Raw genomic sequence first — 14,171 nt, forward strand, 5'->3', positions numbered from 1 at the left:
ATGAAAGCAGATAGCAATTCACCCAGTTCACAGTCACACAGAAATATTCTAGGTCCATTCTAGACAAAATCCACAAGATTTTATTCTCACCCTTCCTCAGGACTCTAAATTTAGTCATCTGAGTTGTTGGTTAATAACCAACCTAATAACTTTTTTTACCTAAAGCATTTACCTCCAAATGGAAATCTATAGTTTATCATGAAAATGGAAGTCAATACCCAATATTCCATGATTCTCCAGAGAAGTTGGCTTTCATGATGTATATTATTATTAGCATTATTTCTTGATTATCTGCACTGCAACTCTTTAATAAGACAAATTATCTACTGAGTAAGACATCATCATTGCTGTTAAAGAGTTTCTCCAGCCAAGAGTTTCTCAGAGTTTAGGAGACTGACCATTAATTGTTGCCCTCATGATGTGATAAATTTTTTTTTCTTAGAAAGAAGAGTGTCACCTTCCTATTTTCTAAAGCCTCTTCATTCTTCAAACTTCAAGCCTCAGCCACCCATCATCACTACCATAATAGCCATATCAATACCAGCAGTAAAAAGGGAAGCTGTTCTTCTTGCCTTTAGATGGAATATATGTCTCCTACAATCATATCAGCTATGCTGTTGGGCTGTGCCTCTGTCCAGGTGAATGGGAAACTATCTGGTAAGTAAAAAGTCATAAGATGTTGACCAGGCCTTTTTTTTTTAACAAAAAAGAGATGTTTGTTTTTGTGTATTTTAATTACACACATGCTATTCTTTATAAAGGACCATAAAATACACCAAGATTCCTGAAATAAAGAGTCAACCTTTCCCTGGTTCGGAACTCAGTATTAACAGTCATACAAAATATGTAAACTTGTCATAAACTGCAAAAAAACAGATCTCAGTCCAGTCAGTAACAATATGCAACAGATTCTTAAACACATTTGCACAATTTATATCCAGCACTTTCCCCAAGGCATAAAAATGTCCAGTCTACAAATGTATAACTGAAAACTATCTCCAGCTACTTATTTATAAAAAGCTTTTCAATTCCCGTAAAACTTTAACATGAAAAATCAAGGCCTGCTCTATTTTTAGACTTGTTACAATATTAGATCAACTTATTTATTTTTCCTTACAAAATTCAACAGACTATTTATCAATTATTTTCTGATGTTAGAAATGTATAAAAACATTTATATAAAAAATTTTTAAATAAATAGATTTACCTACCAAAACCCAAAACACTGTCTTGCATGTACTGGTCTCTATATTTAGCCAACTCTTCTATAAACTCTTGTCAGGGATCCTGACATTCAAGATCACTGAGAACATTACTGCTTTTTAAAAATATGATGATGTCATCTGAGTCCTAGGTATACTTGATCTCTGGTAATTAATTTTGTGCCTTTCAATTTAGAGTATTCTTAAAATTTATTTCTTATCCTGATCAGGAGCTAGGTTGTCATGCTAATTCCCCTACTTCTCCAATGCTGACTTTCTGCTTGTAGTTCACAGCCTCTTGTGGCCTTCCATAAAATAGGCTTTGCCAGCAGTCTTGGGCTCATATTCTGGCTCCTCCATTTAGTAACCATGTGCCATTGGGAAAATTATTCAATTTTTCTGAATCTCAAATTCCTTGCCCATAAATTAGAGGCAGTAATAATCTCTTCCTCTCAAGGCTATAAGGATTTAATAAGATAATGTGTACAGTTACTTAGCACAATGCCTGGTATATAGTGAGTGTGTTTATGTGTCAACAACGTGCTTAAGGCCTGAGAACTGTAGGACCTTTGCCAAACTAAATTTGGCTCATTCTTTGGGAATGAGCACTTGTTCAAATGTCTGTCTTCCCTGCCGGGCTATCAGCTCTGTGAAAGCAAGGCCTAGGTCTGATTTATTAACCACTGTATCTGCAGGCTTAGCAAGCCCCTGGTCATTGTGTTAAATGTATTTTTTACTGAGTAAATGGACAGATGACTGAGTGAATGAATGAAAGAATGAATGAAAGTTTCATGCCATGCCCAAGGAGGTTACTAGCAAGACACTGTCCTCGGGTTTAGGTGCAAAAGTGAGGAGGCAGGAAGACTTATGAGGGATATCCTAAGGCCCTAGCCATCTCAGTTTTGAGTCTTGGTGTCCCCCATGAGGACTTCTCTAGGAATATGAGTGGGAAACTCAGGTCTCCAAATACTTGGAAGATGTGCACTTACGATTCAAAAACAAAAAACTGTAGTTTGGTGCTAGAGAAAGTATTTTGGCAAAGTCTCAGAAGAAAAACCACACAGTAACTAGAAGCAAAAATAACACCATACCCAGATTTGCCCAGAAGTCACAAGCTAAAAGATATACTTAGCACAGACAGAGAGCATGGGAAAGGGCGTGCCTCACATGTCTGTGTCATCTATTAGACCATGCCACAGCTAGGCAGGGCACTTCCAAATGTACACTATGTTGATATCATGCTTTCAGCTTAAACTAAAGGATGCAATATGTGGTTTCACTTCCCACGACTCAAGGAAGGTTTTTCTAGTCATCAGAGGAAAACCTGAAATCTAGTGATAAACCATTATGACAACGGTGAATAAAGACAAAAAAAGGGGAGGGGCTAAAGAAAGGAATGGAGGAGAAAAGGTATCAAAGGAAACTAGATAATACATGTGGAGATATCCTCTAATCCTACACACTTCCCACTGCATCTTGTGCCTAGGAGATGCTTTATAAATGGATTTCATTACTTAATTAATATGGAGAGAGCAATGAAAACAGAATCGGTGAAGAATTACAGAAAATGAGATAATGTATGCTGGGAGACAGCACATGTAAGCTAACACAAAGGGTGGAAGAGGAAGATGGAAATAGATTAGTAATAAATGGAGGGAAGGGAGGAGAGAAACGGGTAGAGAAATGTGTGCTTATAGAATAGAGGGTTCGAATATGTGTGTCAGAGGCAGGGAAAGACTGAAATGAACATGTCTAAACTAGGGTTTGGAAAGAATTGAGTAGAGGAAAAGTTGAAGGCTTTAAGAAAGCAAGAGCTTTAATGGGAAGGATTTAGTGTTTATTAACTATCCCAACACTTTCAAAGACTTTCCATACCACATCTTGCATCACCTTTCTGGTCTTTAAATGTAGCTGCTAACAGGGAAAATATAATTTGTATATTGTGTCTAGTTTATTTCCCCTTAATCCCTCTAGTTATTCCAAGATGCTTTCTTGGAAATAGGAAATCATATTTTAATATAAAGTTCAATTCAAAATATTGCCTTAAACTTTAAGGTAGATTGAAATTCAACACAAAATTCAAGAACAAAAGAGTAAATTCAACAGAAATCTGGTCCTTAGTTCAGTTCTAAACTGAAAAGTGACCACAGTTTAAGTATAAATGATTTCTAAATAGAGAGGTCTGTGTTGCCTTTGAGAAAACAATTATGTTAAAGATTTGATGAGTTACTTATGCTCCATGAAGCAAATTCAAGCCACATCTAGTATGTAATAATTATTAATGTACTTTAAAAACAAATTGTATGAAATATTTTTAAAAACTGTTTTCATAAAGAGGCAAGTCCCTTAACCTTTCAGGATACCCCAGCTATATGAAAGAAACTATTTTAGGTGAGGAAATGTCTTCTGGCTTCAGCCTGAGCAGCACCACTTTTATTGACTTACATGTGGTGCCTATGTGTTAAATTTTGTTTGAAAAAATATTCTGAGATGAAGACCTTATAAAATCACCACAACAGATAAGCCCTCTCTCAGCCACCTGCCCTCCAGGAGCAGGGTACCCAGCACTCTTGCTTCATCCTTCAAGTTCCCATCAGGAAGTTTCTACCTCACCCCATTCTTCCACCCACCATTCCCAATCACTTGACCTTAGGCCCTTCCTTTGCCTTCCCCTGTCTTTCTGGGGCCTCATGTTGATCCTGCCCCCCATTACTGGCATTTGCAACCATTTATTCATGCACTGAACAAGTATTTATCTAGCACCTATTATGTGCAAGGCATTGTTCTAGGAACTTGGCATATAACAGTGAGCAAAACAAAGATCCCCATGTGGCTTACACTGCAGCAAGCAGAGATGAACAATAAATAATAAACAGAAAATAAATAAGTTATAGAGTATGCCAGATGGTGATATGTGCTATGAGAAAAAGAAAAAGCCAAACAGGGTAGAAGAGATAGAGAGTAAGAGGAGTCATACTCTGACTGAGAAGGAGGATTCTTGGCCCCATTCCTACAGTTGCATGTAAGAAATCAACCTAATCCACCCTGGCCCTTGATGCACTATCCTGGCCTTGACCTATGATCAGAATTCTTGGAGGGTATGGTAAAGACAGCACTCAACAAATGTATCTGCTTGTTATTTCCCAGCCTCCCTTGCATTTGGGCCAGGCCCATGTGACTCACACTGGTCAACAAAATGTCAAAGGAAGAAGCAGTTAAAAGTCAGTGTGTCCTTGCTTTAGTGTGGTGACCTTAGAGGCCATTAGTCTAGGCACCATGGCTATAAGATGGAAAAGGCCGCCTGACCTACATCAGAATATGACATGCACAAGAAAAAAACTTTTACTGTTTACACCGCTAAGATTTCTTAGTGTCTGAACTGAATCACAGTATGAAAAAAGTGAAGTGGGCAATTATAACAATAATTTTCCGCTTTTTTATGGTAAAGAAGACTAAAAAGCAGGAATTTTTACCTCCTCATAGATTGATAGAGGAATAAGGGTACAATTCTGCCAGGAAAGAAATGAGTAATGGTAAATTATATTTAGGTTGCCCTTTTAGGACTCCATAAATATTCTATGAAATATTTTAAGCAAGTATTTTGATTCATGAAAAGAATTTACTTTCCTTGGATTCAAAGAACAGTAAATTTTCATTGAAAAAATTACTTAGTAGAAAATGTATAATTTGTTTTACTCCAATCAAAGTATTTCTTGGGCCATTTAAAGTTTCCTGGCTATTCCCCTGACTTAAATCTCAAACTGGAGGAATATTTTTTTCTATAAACATTTATTATAACAGCACACATTTAATAGAGATGAAAATATTAACAGCCTCTAGACAGAGTTTATAAGCAAATGCAAAGTACAGGCAATATAAACTCTAAGCGGTGCACTGGGGAAATTTGACAATTTAAAATTCACCAGTGCTTTAACTCATAGGATCATGCTAGGACGCCTGACCACATTTTCCTTTAAATAGCTCCAAAGAAAATATTTGGAAGACCGTCTCAAACTCAAAGATTCATTAATAAATAAAACCAGTCTATATGGAAATATTTGTGTTCAAGGACAGACATACAAATGTGTAAAGCAAGAGACCACTGAACCCAAAGATTCTCCCATAGCCTATTCTGGTGCCTATAGCCCTACTGTTAATGGTTCTTTCCTTTTACTCTTGAAGGATTTTGCTTCTCTGTGACAACTTTAACAGAAAATAACAAGACATAGGTGGAACAGAACAGGCAGAGGAGATGGTTTCCCATGCTGAGAAGAAGGGACTGGGTTGAGTGGTGTGAAAGTTGTGATAAGGAAACCATGGTCTCAAAGAGCAACAGCTGACCGACTTACTAATAAATCAGAATTTTCTTCCTGAACACTTACTACCTTTAAGACATTATGCCAGGCACTATGCAAGATACAGAAATATATGAGGCTGGATTATTTTCTTGGCAAACTTTGCAGTCTAGTATTTGGTCTTTGTCATGGAGCCAAAGAATAGATGAATGGTTAGACTTAGAGCTAGAAGTACAAGTATGGCTTGTGTTCATCCACAGCAAATCTGCACAGGACCCCAGGGAGGCCAAGGTCAGGCAAAGGAAGGGTATTGTGGGACTAAAGGAAATGAGATCTACAGAAGAGGAAACAAGGATGAAATGAACAATGAACTAATAAAGCCATTCTCCCCTTGGTAAACATTTTTACTCTTTTGCATGAGATTACAGGCTTTGATGCCTGCAGAATTTTATGTCCTTCCACCAAGTAAAAAGAAACATGAATTAAATTTCCGATAATTATTTCATTACATTACTTTTTGGTTTTGTGATTTTTGTTTGTCTGTTTTAAACACTTACCATCAAACTTTGCAAGTCTGCTAATATCTGCTCCAAGTTCTGAGGTAACTGATAGTGCATGGCGGACTTTCAGGTTTGTTTCCCTATGAAATTAATTGACACAACATGAATTTTTACATAGAACAGCCCAATAGCATCTTACATAAAGTAATCAGGCGGGTGCAGCACATGCAAAACCCAACATAAGAGATTCAAGAAACTCCCTTCAAATGTCATTCACACCTCTCACAATGTCTCAGTAAAGTGGACAGGGCTTTGCATGCTCCCGAGAGTTGGCATTCCACCCATGGCACATCTGCATAACAACACAGTAATCTGTTTTGTTATTTGAAAGAATAGAGTACATAATAAATATGGTTTCATTCGAACCTACTCAGACATCATGCATGAGTTACAAAACACATTAGGAATGGGAACACAGTTGCCAAATAAAGGAGGCCAGTATCACTCTGGAGTCTACTATCTACATGAGAATTTTACTTGTAAAAGATGGTCATGGCTAATTTCACAGTAGCTGCAATTTAAATGGGAAGGGGAATATAGCTTTCTGCCCTGTGGAGAATCAAGCCCAAAATCCCACAAGTCTGGAATCATACAACCAGACAGGAACTCAGCAGGTCGTAGTGAGCTGGTCATCTTCTTTCAGGCAGAACCACAGATACATTGGACAGATGGCCCTGTGGTCCTCATGAAATGACCAGTTGTGAAGATTCTATGGCCATTACTCACATCTCGCATGTAAGGGCTTGACATGCTGGTTTTCTCACTGAGTTCAACCTAGTTTTCTTCTACTGTAGCTTAACATCATTGGTCAGAGTTCTTTTGTGGAAATGTTTAGTAGTGAGTTCACTCAGTCAGCAAATACTGATTGAATACATACCATAGTCACCCATGAGATTCAGTGCTGCCCCACAAGGGTTACTGTTCTCTTGAGGGAAAGAAGTGGTAGGTAAAAAGCAAATATCACCATTTGGAATGACAAACCATGAAATAACTGAATTCAGAGAACCAAGAAGCAGGTACTTGAGAGGGCATTTAATCTAAAATTCCCATAAAGGAGTTTCACAATGATATGACAGCATGAAACCAATTCAAGGAGTACCCCCTTGGTGAAATAGCTTTCTGTAGGAGACACTAAGTTGGATATATAATTGCAGTTACCTTGTTTAAAACTAATCTCATGGCTCAGTCTTTGCCAAATCTATCAACTCCTAAGAGGCAGAAATGAGTAGGGGTTGAGATACTCAAGAAGAACTTCAAACTGAGGTAGAAATTGAGCTGGGCTTGAAGAACAAGAGTGAGATAGTGGCATTGAGGCCAAAGGGCCAATGTGCCCATCGTTTAAGCAAACTTATATTAGGCAGTGGCACCAGTTAAGCAAGACAGCCATCGTTCCTTAACCTAGCTCTACACAACGTGTCATTCATCAAGGTTTATCACCTTTTTAAGCTACTTCCTCAGAATTCTCTCCAGCATCTCACGTCCATCTTCAGATGTGTAAACTAAAAGGGAAAAGTAATCCCCAAGACTCCTAATTAATAGTGTTGTGTCATGCCATAGTCTTCTTCCTATGCCTCAGTATCTTGGCTTCAAACTTCAAAATGACTTTCAGCATAAGAAATAATACACAAAGATCCTGTATACCCTTTCCTTAGTTTCCCCAACAGCAACATTTTGCAAAACTGTATCACGATGTCACAATATCACAATGGACACCGATACAGTCAAGATGGGGAACACTGACATCACATATAGCCACACACACTTCCCTGCCTCCTCCAACCACTAATCAGTGGTCCCTTTCTATCATTTTGCCAATTCAAGAATGCTACATAAATGGACCTTTGGGATGTGACCTTTTGGGATTGGCTTTTTTACTCATCATAATTCTCTGAAGATTTATCCATGTTGTTGAATGCATCAATAGCATTCCTTTTTATTGCTCAATAGTGTTCTACGGTATGGATATACCACCGTTTGTTCAACCTGTTGAAGGATATCCACGTTGTTTCTAATTTTTGGATGTTACACATAAAGCTGCCATAAACATTTGTGTATGAGTTTTTGTGTACCTTAAGTCTTTATTTCCATGGTATAAATGTACAGAAGTGAAATTACTGGGTTGTCTGGTAGTTGCATGTTTAGCTTTTTAAGAAACTGCCAAACTATTTTCCAGAGTGATTGTAGTATTTTACATTCCCATCAGCAATATGTGAGTGATCATGTTTCTCTAAATCCTTGCCAGCATTTGGAGCTGTCACTATTTTTAATTTTAGCCATTCTGATAGGTATGTACTGACATCTCATTGTGGTTTTAATTTTAATGTCCCAAAGGACTAATGATGTTGAACATCTTTTTATGTGTTTATTGGCCATCTGTATGTCATCTCTGGTGAAATGTCCCTTCATATCATTTGCTAATTTACTAATTAGATTGTTTTCTTAATATTGAGTTTTCAGCATTTTTCAAATATTCAAGATAAAAATATTTTGTCAGACAGACAGTTTGCAAATATTTTCTCCTAGTCCGTAGTTTGTTTTTTTTCATCCTGTTAACAAGGCCTTTTGCACAGTTACAATTTTTAATTTGAGGAAGTCTGATTTATCCAATTTTCCTTTTATGAATTATATGCTTTTTGTGTCAAGTCTAAGACCTCTTTGACTAGCTCTAGATCTTGAAGATTTTCTCCTACGGTATTCTCTAAAAGTTTTATAGCTTTATGTTTTACATTTGAATTCAATTTCCTTAAAAGTTACAGGGTGATTCAAATTGTCTATTTCACATTGAGTTTGTTGTGGTACTTTGTGTTGTAATGAAGTGGTCTTTTTCATCTAAGTTGTTAAATATGTATGTATAAAACTGCTTGGAGGATTTTCTCAACCTTCTGGCATCTTCATGATCTGTCATAATATCCCCTGGTTCATTCATGATATTGCTATTTTGTGTCTTTTTTTTTTTCTTTTTCAGTGTTCTTAAGGTTTATCAAATTTATTGATGTATTCAAAGAATCAGCTCTTTGTTTCATCGATTTTTCTCTTTTTGTTTTCTGCTTTCAAGTTCACTGATTTCTGCTCTTATCTTCATCTGCTTCCTTCTGTTTGCTTTGGGTTTATACTGTTATTTTAGAGGTTCTTGGGATGGGATATTGCATTATTGATTTGAGATTCTTTTTTTCTTTTCAAGTGTATGCATATAGTGCCATAAATTTCCCTCTCAGCACTATTTTAGCTACTGCCTAAATCAAGGGTAGGACCACCCAGGCCAAATAGACATAGATCTATTTAACTCACTGTTTCTCAAAGAAAATAAATTCAAGAGAAAAGACAGAGCTTTCTACAGATCCACAAAGTAATTAACAAATAATAGAATTTGCAAGTTATATTCCTAGTTGTTCCAAGAAAATTAAGTGAAAAATAAGATTTAGGTTAAGTCCTGTTCCTAAAGCTATTACTGTTAAACTAAAAATGAATCTAATTCATTATTCTGACTTTAATAACTTACCCATCAAGCTCAGCAGTTTCAATATAACAGAGGCCATGTGGCTCACTACTTGATAGGAGAAGCAGATCAGCCTATTTAAAAAAAAATCATCAAGAACACTTGAGAAGGGAAGAGTGGTTGAAAGCCTTCTATGTTGGATCATCCCTCCACTACTTACTAATGAGCCAGGAGTGCCTTAGGAAAAAAAAATGAGAGAGGTAAAATCCTGTTCCACTTTTCTGCTACATGCCTCAAATACAACCTTCCCTCTACTTCTCTGTTCCTGTTGAGCACACCCCTTGAATATCAGAATATAAGCAAGGGCTAGGGGGTATCATATAAATTTATAGTCACTTCATTTACTTTTTTGTTTGCAAAAATATATATAAAATTCTTTCTTGTCTTGATAAATACTAATGGAAAATATACAACTTTCCCCAATAAGTAAGATCATTTTAATTCCCTAGTATTATCCTTTAAGAGTAGGGGGTAGGCAAAGCTGATGGGGAAAAGACAGAAGTAAAGTAGGAGGAAATTGAAAATCACACAAAAAATAAGGCAGGCACGGAAAATTTTAAAAAAGAAAAAAAATAAAAACATTAAAAAAGGAAAAGATGATGGGTATAAATAAGGGAAAAGATAATATAAAACAGGGGCTAAGCAAGAGGCAAGACAGAATAGAAAATGCTCTAAATGACAGCAGACAACATCCAGAAACTAAGTAGTTGGTCTTTCACAGAAATAAATCATTCTGTTCAGCTGTCCATTTGAGCTTTAAAAATGACCTTTCACAATTCGGTTTTAGAATTCTGGCTGCTTCCTATACTGGGGAATCGTTCATTTCAAATTTCATTTTTAAATAAGGGTTTTTATGAAATTCTGAAAGATTTGAAGATCTAAAATGAATTCACTAAAATTCTAACAATTACTTTGACACATTAGCCTAACAAGTGTGTCGCACTGTTTGAATGTACAATTGGCATTCCAAATCTGTGCAATTTTCTTACCTTTGTTTTTTCAATTATTAGAATTGTCTCATTCTCAAGTCCTGGAGGTTTGGGTTTTTTAATGTTTGGAGAGAGGGGAGGGGAGGGAAGGGGAGGGCAGAAAGAGAGAGAGAGAGAGAGAGAGAGAGAGAAAGAAAGAAAGAAAGAAAGAAAGAAAGAAAGAAAGAAAGAAAGAAAAAGAGAAAGAGAATCCCAGCCAGGCTCCACACTATCAGATTGGAGCCCAAAATGGGACTCGATCCCACAAACTATGGGATCATCCCCTGAGAGAAAATCAAGAGTCAGATGTTTAACGGACTGAGCCACCCAAGCACCCCAAGTCCTGGAGATTAAATTTATAATCAACCCACTCATTTCATTGCCTCAAGCTTTTATATTTCCAACTCAAATATAGGCAAGGGGTGTCTGTGTGTGGGTATACATGTGCATGTTCAGTTTTGTTTCAATTGTGACAAAACAGAATTAAGAAACAACTCAGTGACAAGCCCCTAAAGCTATAAATGGGTTTATATTATCAAGACTCCTCTTCAGCTCCAATACAAGAGTCACAGAGGCCTAAGGAGGCAAAAATTATTTTCTGACTAATCACAACGTGCCTACAGCAAACCCACCATAGAGAGAATATGTAAAGAGTTGTACACCATTCTTGAGCCAAAATTACCCACTATGTTTTTAAAGAGAAAAAAATGTTTTTGAAAATGTACCTTGGTCTTCTCACAATTTAAATATCAGTGAATATGATAGCAGTATAACTTCATGTTCTTTGGGCCTATGCCTCTCCTCCCTTGAGCTTAATAGGATCATTTTACACAAAATCCAGAATGCTCGATCATCATCTGTGACTGAAAACAGTTATGAAGTACAGAGAAAGATCTTGATTTGTATCTAGAGCGACTTCTCTTCTAAACTGTACAGTAAGTCTGATTCAACATTCCTATTTAATATTGAGTTTAGCAGCTTAATACTTATATTTTTGTTAGACAAAGGGAGGAGTCATCCACTGCTGGCTCAGAACATGTGACTGAGGCACCACCATTTGGCAAGTGGATTCTCTCCTGAACAGTAACTCAACTTCCTAAAGGCTGTGACTGAGAATTAGAAAGCCCACAGGTTCTAAGCAAACATCTGCCCTGACTACCTCCTGGGAAGTTGGGACAACTACCTTCCTACCTTCAACCTTCCCCACTCTTCCTGTCCCTTCTGTTGTCATCTTTTTCTTTGATGACTTCTGAACCTTGCTCCTGCTTCCCTATTCCCTGATCTCTGCATGCCCTTCATTCATCCCTATTCTCCCTGCCCCACTGACTGAGCTTTGGCGTTCCTTTTTGCTCCCTTGAAGTTTTTAAATTCATTATAGTTGAGAAGGAAATGTGAAGGGGCAGGACCAAGAGGGGGCATGCAGAGAAATAAGTGGTCTGCCCACTCACAATCATGCAGCACTCCTATTTCCAGGTACACTCAGTAAGAATTCTGAAAAGAAAAGGAGAAGAGAGATGCAATAACAGCCCTGTCAGTCCCTGGTCATCATGCTTTTGTCAGAGGTTCTGGGCCAGACGTGGAGGAACATAAGGGAGGTCTTAGAGCCCAACCAGCCCATGACTCTGAGTCCCAGACCAGGCCTCCTGAAGCTGACCCCTTCAGTATCTGCCAGGGTACCCAATTCTTAGTGGATCCAGAAACTTGTGTTTGAGTTGCAGGGGTTTGTAACACCAGTGTTCAGTGAGAGCTTACTCCCACAGAAATCCTGTAGTGTAGGTCCTGTTGTTATTCCCACTTCACAGATGAGCAAAGTGAGGCCCAGAGAGGTTCAGTAACTTATTTGAGGCCACAAGTGACACATGAATCCGGGCAATTTAAGGTGAGAATACTAAAATGAATAAAAACCTCTTTCCTTCAAGGATTTTATAGTTTAGTAAAGGCAGAATACAATACAGGTTCTAAAGGTCTTATTACCAAAGTGCTATGGGGGGAGTGCAAATGAGGTAGAGTACATCAGGTTGGTAGCCAACGAATGGCTTTATGGAAGATTCTGGATGGAATAACGGGAGGTCTCCCCAGGCAGAGACATGAGCAGGAGTTAAGAACAGAGAAAGAGGGGCGTCTGCGTGGCTCAGTCAGCTGAGCATCTGACTTCCACTCAGGTCATGATCTCCCGGTTTGTGAGTTCAAGCCCCACGTCAGGCTCTGTACTGACAGCTTGGAGCCTGAGGCCTGCTTCACATTCTGTGTCTCCTTCTCTCTCTACCCCTCCCCCACTCATATTCTCTCTCTCTCTCTCTCTCTCTCTCTCTCAAAAATAGACATTAAAAAGAAAAAAAAAAAAAACAACAACAACAAGGAAACGAAAGCACATTTATTGGAACTCACAAATGTGCCAGGAAAATAGTCGTTAATTCCTACCAAAAACATCTTCCTCAGATACCATTTGTACTTTCTTCTCTCAATTATTGGTGACTTTTCCCCATGTCCTGCCAAGAGAAGTTCAACTATGTCCCCCAAGGATGAAGCAGTGTTTTCCAACACAATGCCCTTTCCTCCACCTTCCACATACAACAAAAAGCCCAAGCAATTGCTTCATAGAAACCTTAAACAAATACTTCAATCAGAGGAAACTTAAGAATCCACTGAACACCTTTGAGTTCTCACAACCAACAACACTGTCCTCATAGATTGATTAGGCATAATTAATGTTTGCTGAATTGAAGAATTCAGAATAAAGCAAAATCTCAAGCAATGAGAACACCTAAAAACTGTACAATTCTTTAAGAGTTTATAAAACAAAGAGTTTATAAAACTCTCCACAATTCTGTCACTTTATTCTTTCAACAATCCTTTGAGAAGATAATATTGTTCCTGTTGTGTGAATAAGAAATGTGGGAAATTTATCTCTGGCCCCACAAGCAGTAGATGAACTAAATTAATTCATGTAACATCCATAGCCTTTACAAAGTCATGGTGAGAGCTTTGTCACTTCTAAAAGGTCCTAAGGGATTTAATGCCCTGCTCATGCCACACAGTTTAAAGGGCAGAGCTAGAACTAGAATTTATAACTCTGTTCCCAGATGTATACTCTTTCCTCTGGGTGGCTACAAAATCACTGGACCAGGACAAACAGAAAGTGTTTTGTTTTGTTTTGCTTTGTTGGTGTTTAAAAACCAAAACCACAATGGTTAAGAATAGTGGGATATTAACCCCATAACCTGATGAAAAGATAAATTTGTAGAATTAATTGGAATGTCCTATCTGAATCTCCCTATTAAGTCATTCTGGTACATGGAGCTCCTAATCTTCTTTACTATCTACAATATTATCTTTTACTTTTGTAGTCTCCAAATAAAAATCCAAAATGGCTCATGCAGTATACTTATAGGAAAATAGGTTTGATACAGACAAGAATCAGGATGGAGTTGTAAAAATGAAAATGTGTAAGATTGTGGGTGATATTTTTATTTAACGTTTAAATTTCAGATCAAACAAATGCATGTTGAGTGTCTACTAACATGTATTAGATACATCTAAAACATGTTTTTAATAATTAACTATTTGAGAAGAATAAGAAAAGGATGGAAGAAAGGAGAAAAGGAGAATAATAATGATCATAGCTTTTACTTACTTTACTAATTTTTACT

At 37.4% G+C, this 14,171-nt stretch overlaps 1 protein-coding gene across 17 annotated transcripts in view; it reads right to left on the bottom strand.

Annotated features, from left to right (window-relative positions):
• The window catches only part of ATP8B4 (ATPase phospholipid transporting 8B4 (putative)), a 259,446-nt gene that overhangs the window by 111,117 nt on the left and 134,158 nt on the right, over nucleotides 1–14,171 (bottom strand). For all 17 annotated transcript variants that reach the window (XM_049611656.1, XM_049611662.1, XM_049611663.1 and 14 more), the window contains 2 exons: nucleotides 9,557–9,627; nucleotides 6,055–6,137 (listed from right to left, as the gene is read on the bottom strand). In XM_049611656.1, the coding sequence (XP_049467613.1) occupies nucleotides 6,055–6,137; nucleotides 9,557–9,627 (154 nt within the window). The remainder of the gene's footprint in view (nucleotides 1–6,054; nucleotides 6,138–9,556; nucleotides 9,628–14,171) is intronic.

This window comes from Panthera uncia (genome assembly GCF_023721935.1).
Source record: "Panthera uncia isolate 11264 chromosome B3 unlocalized genomic scaffold, Puncia_PCG_1.0 HiC_scaffold_1, whole genome shotgun sequence".
Classification (NCBI taxonomy): Eukaryota; Metazoa; Chordata; class Mammalia; order Carnivora; family Felidae; genus Panthera; species Panthera uncia.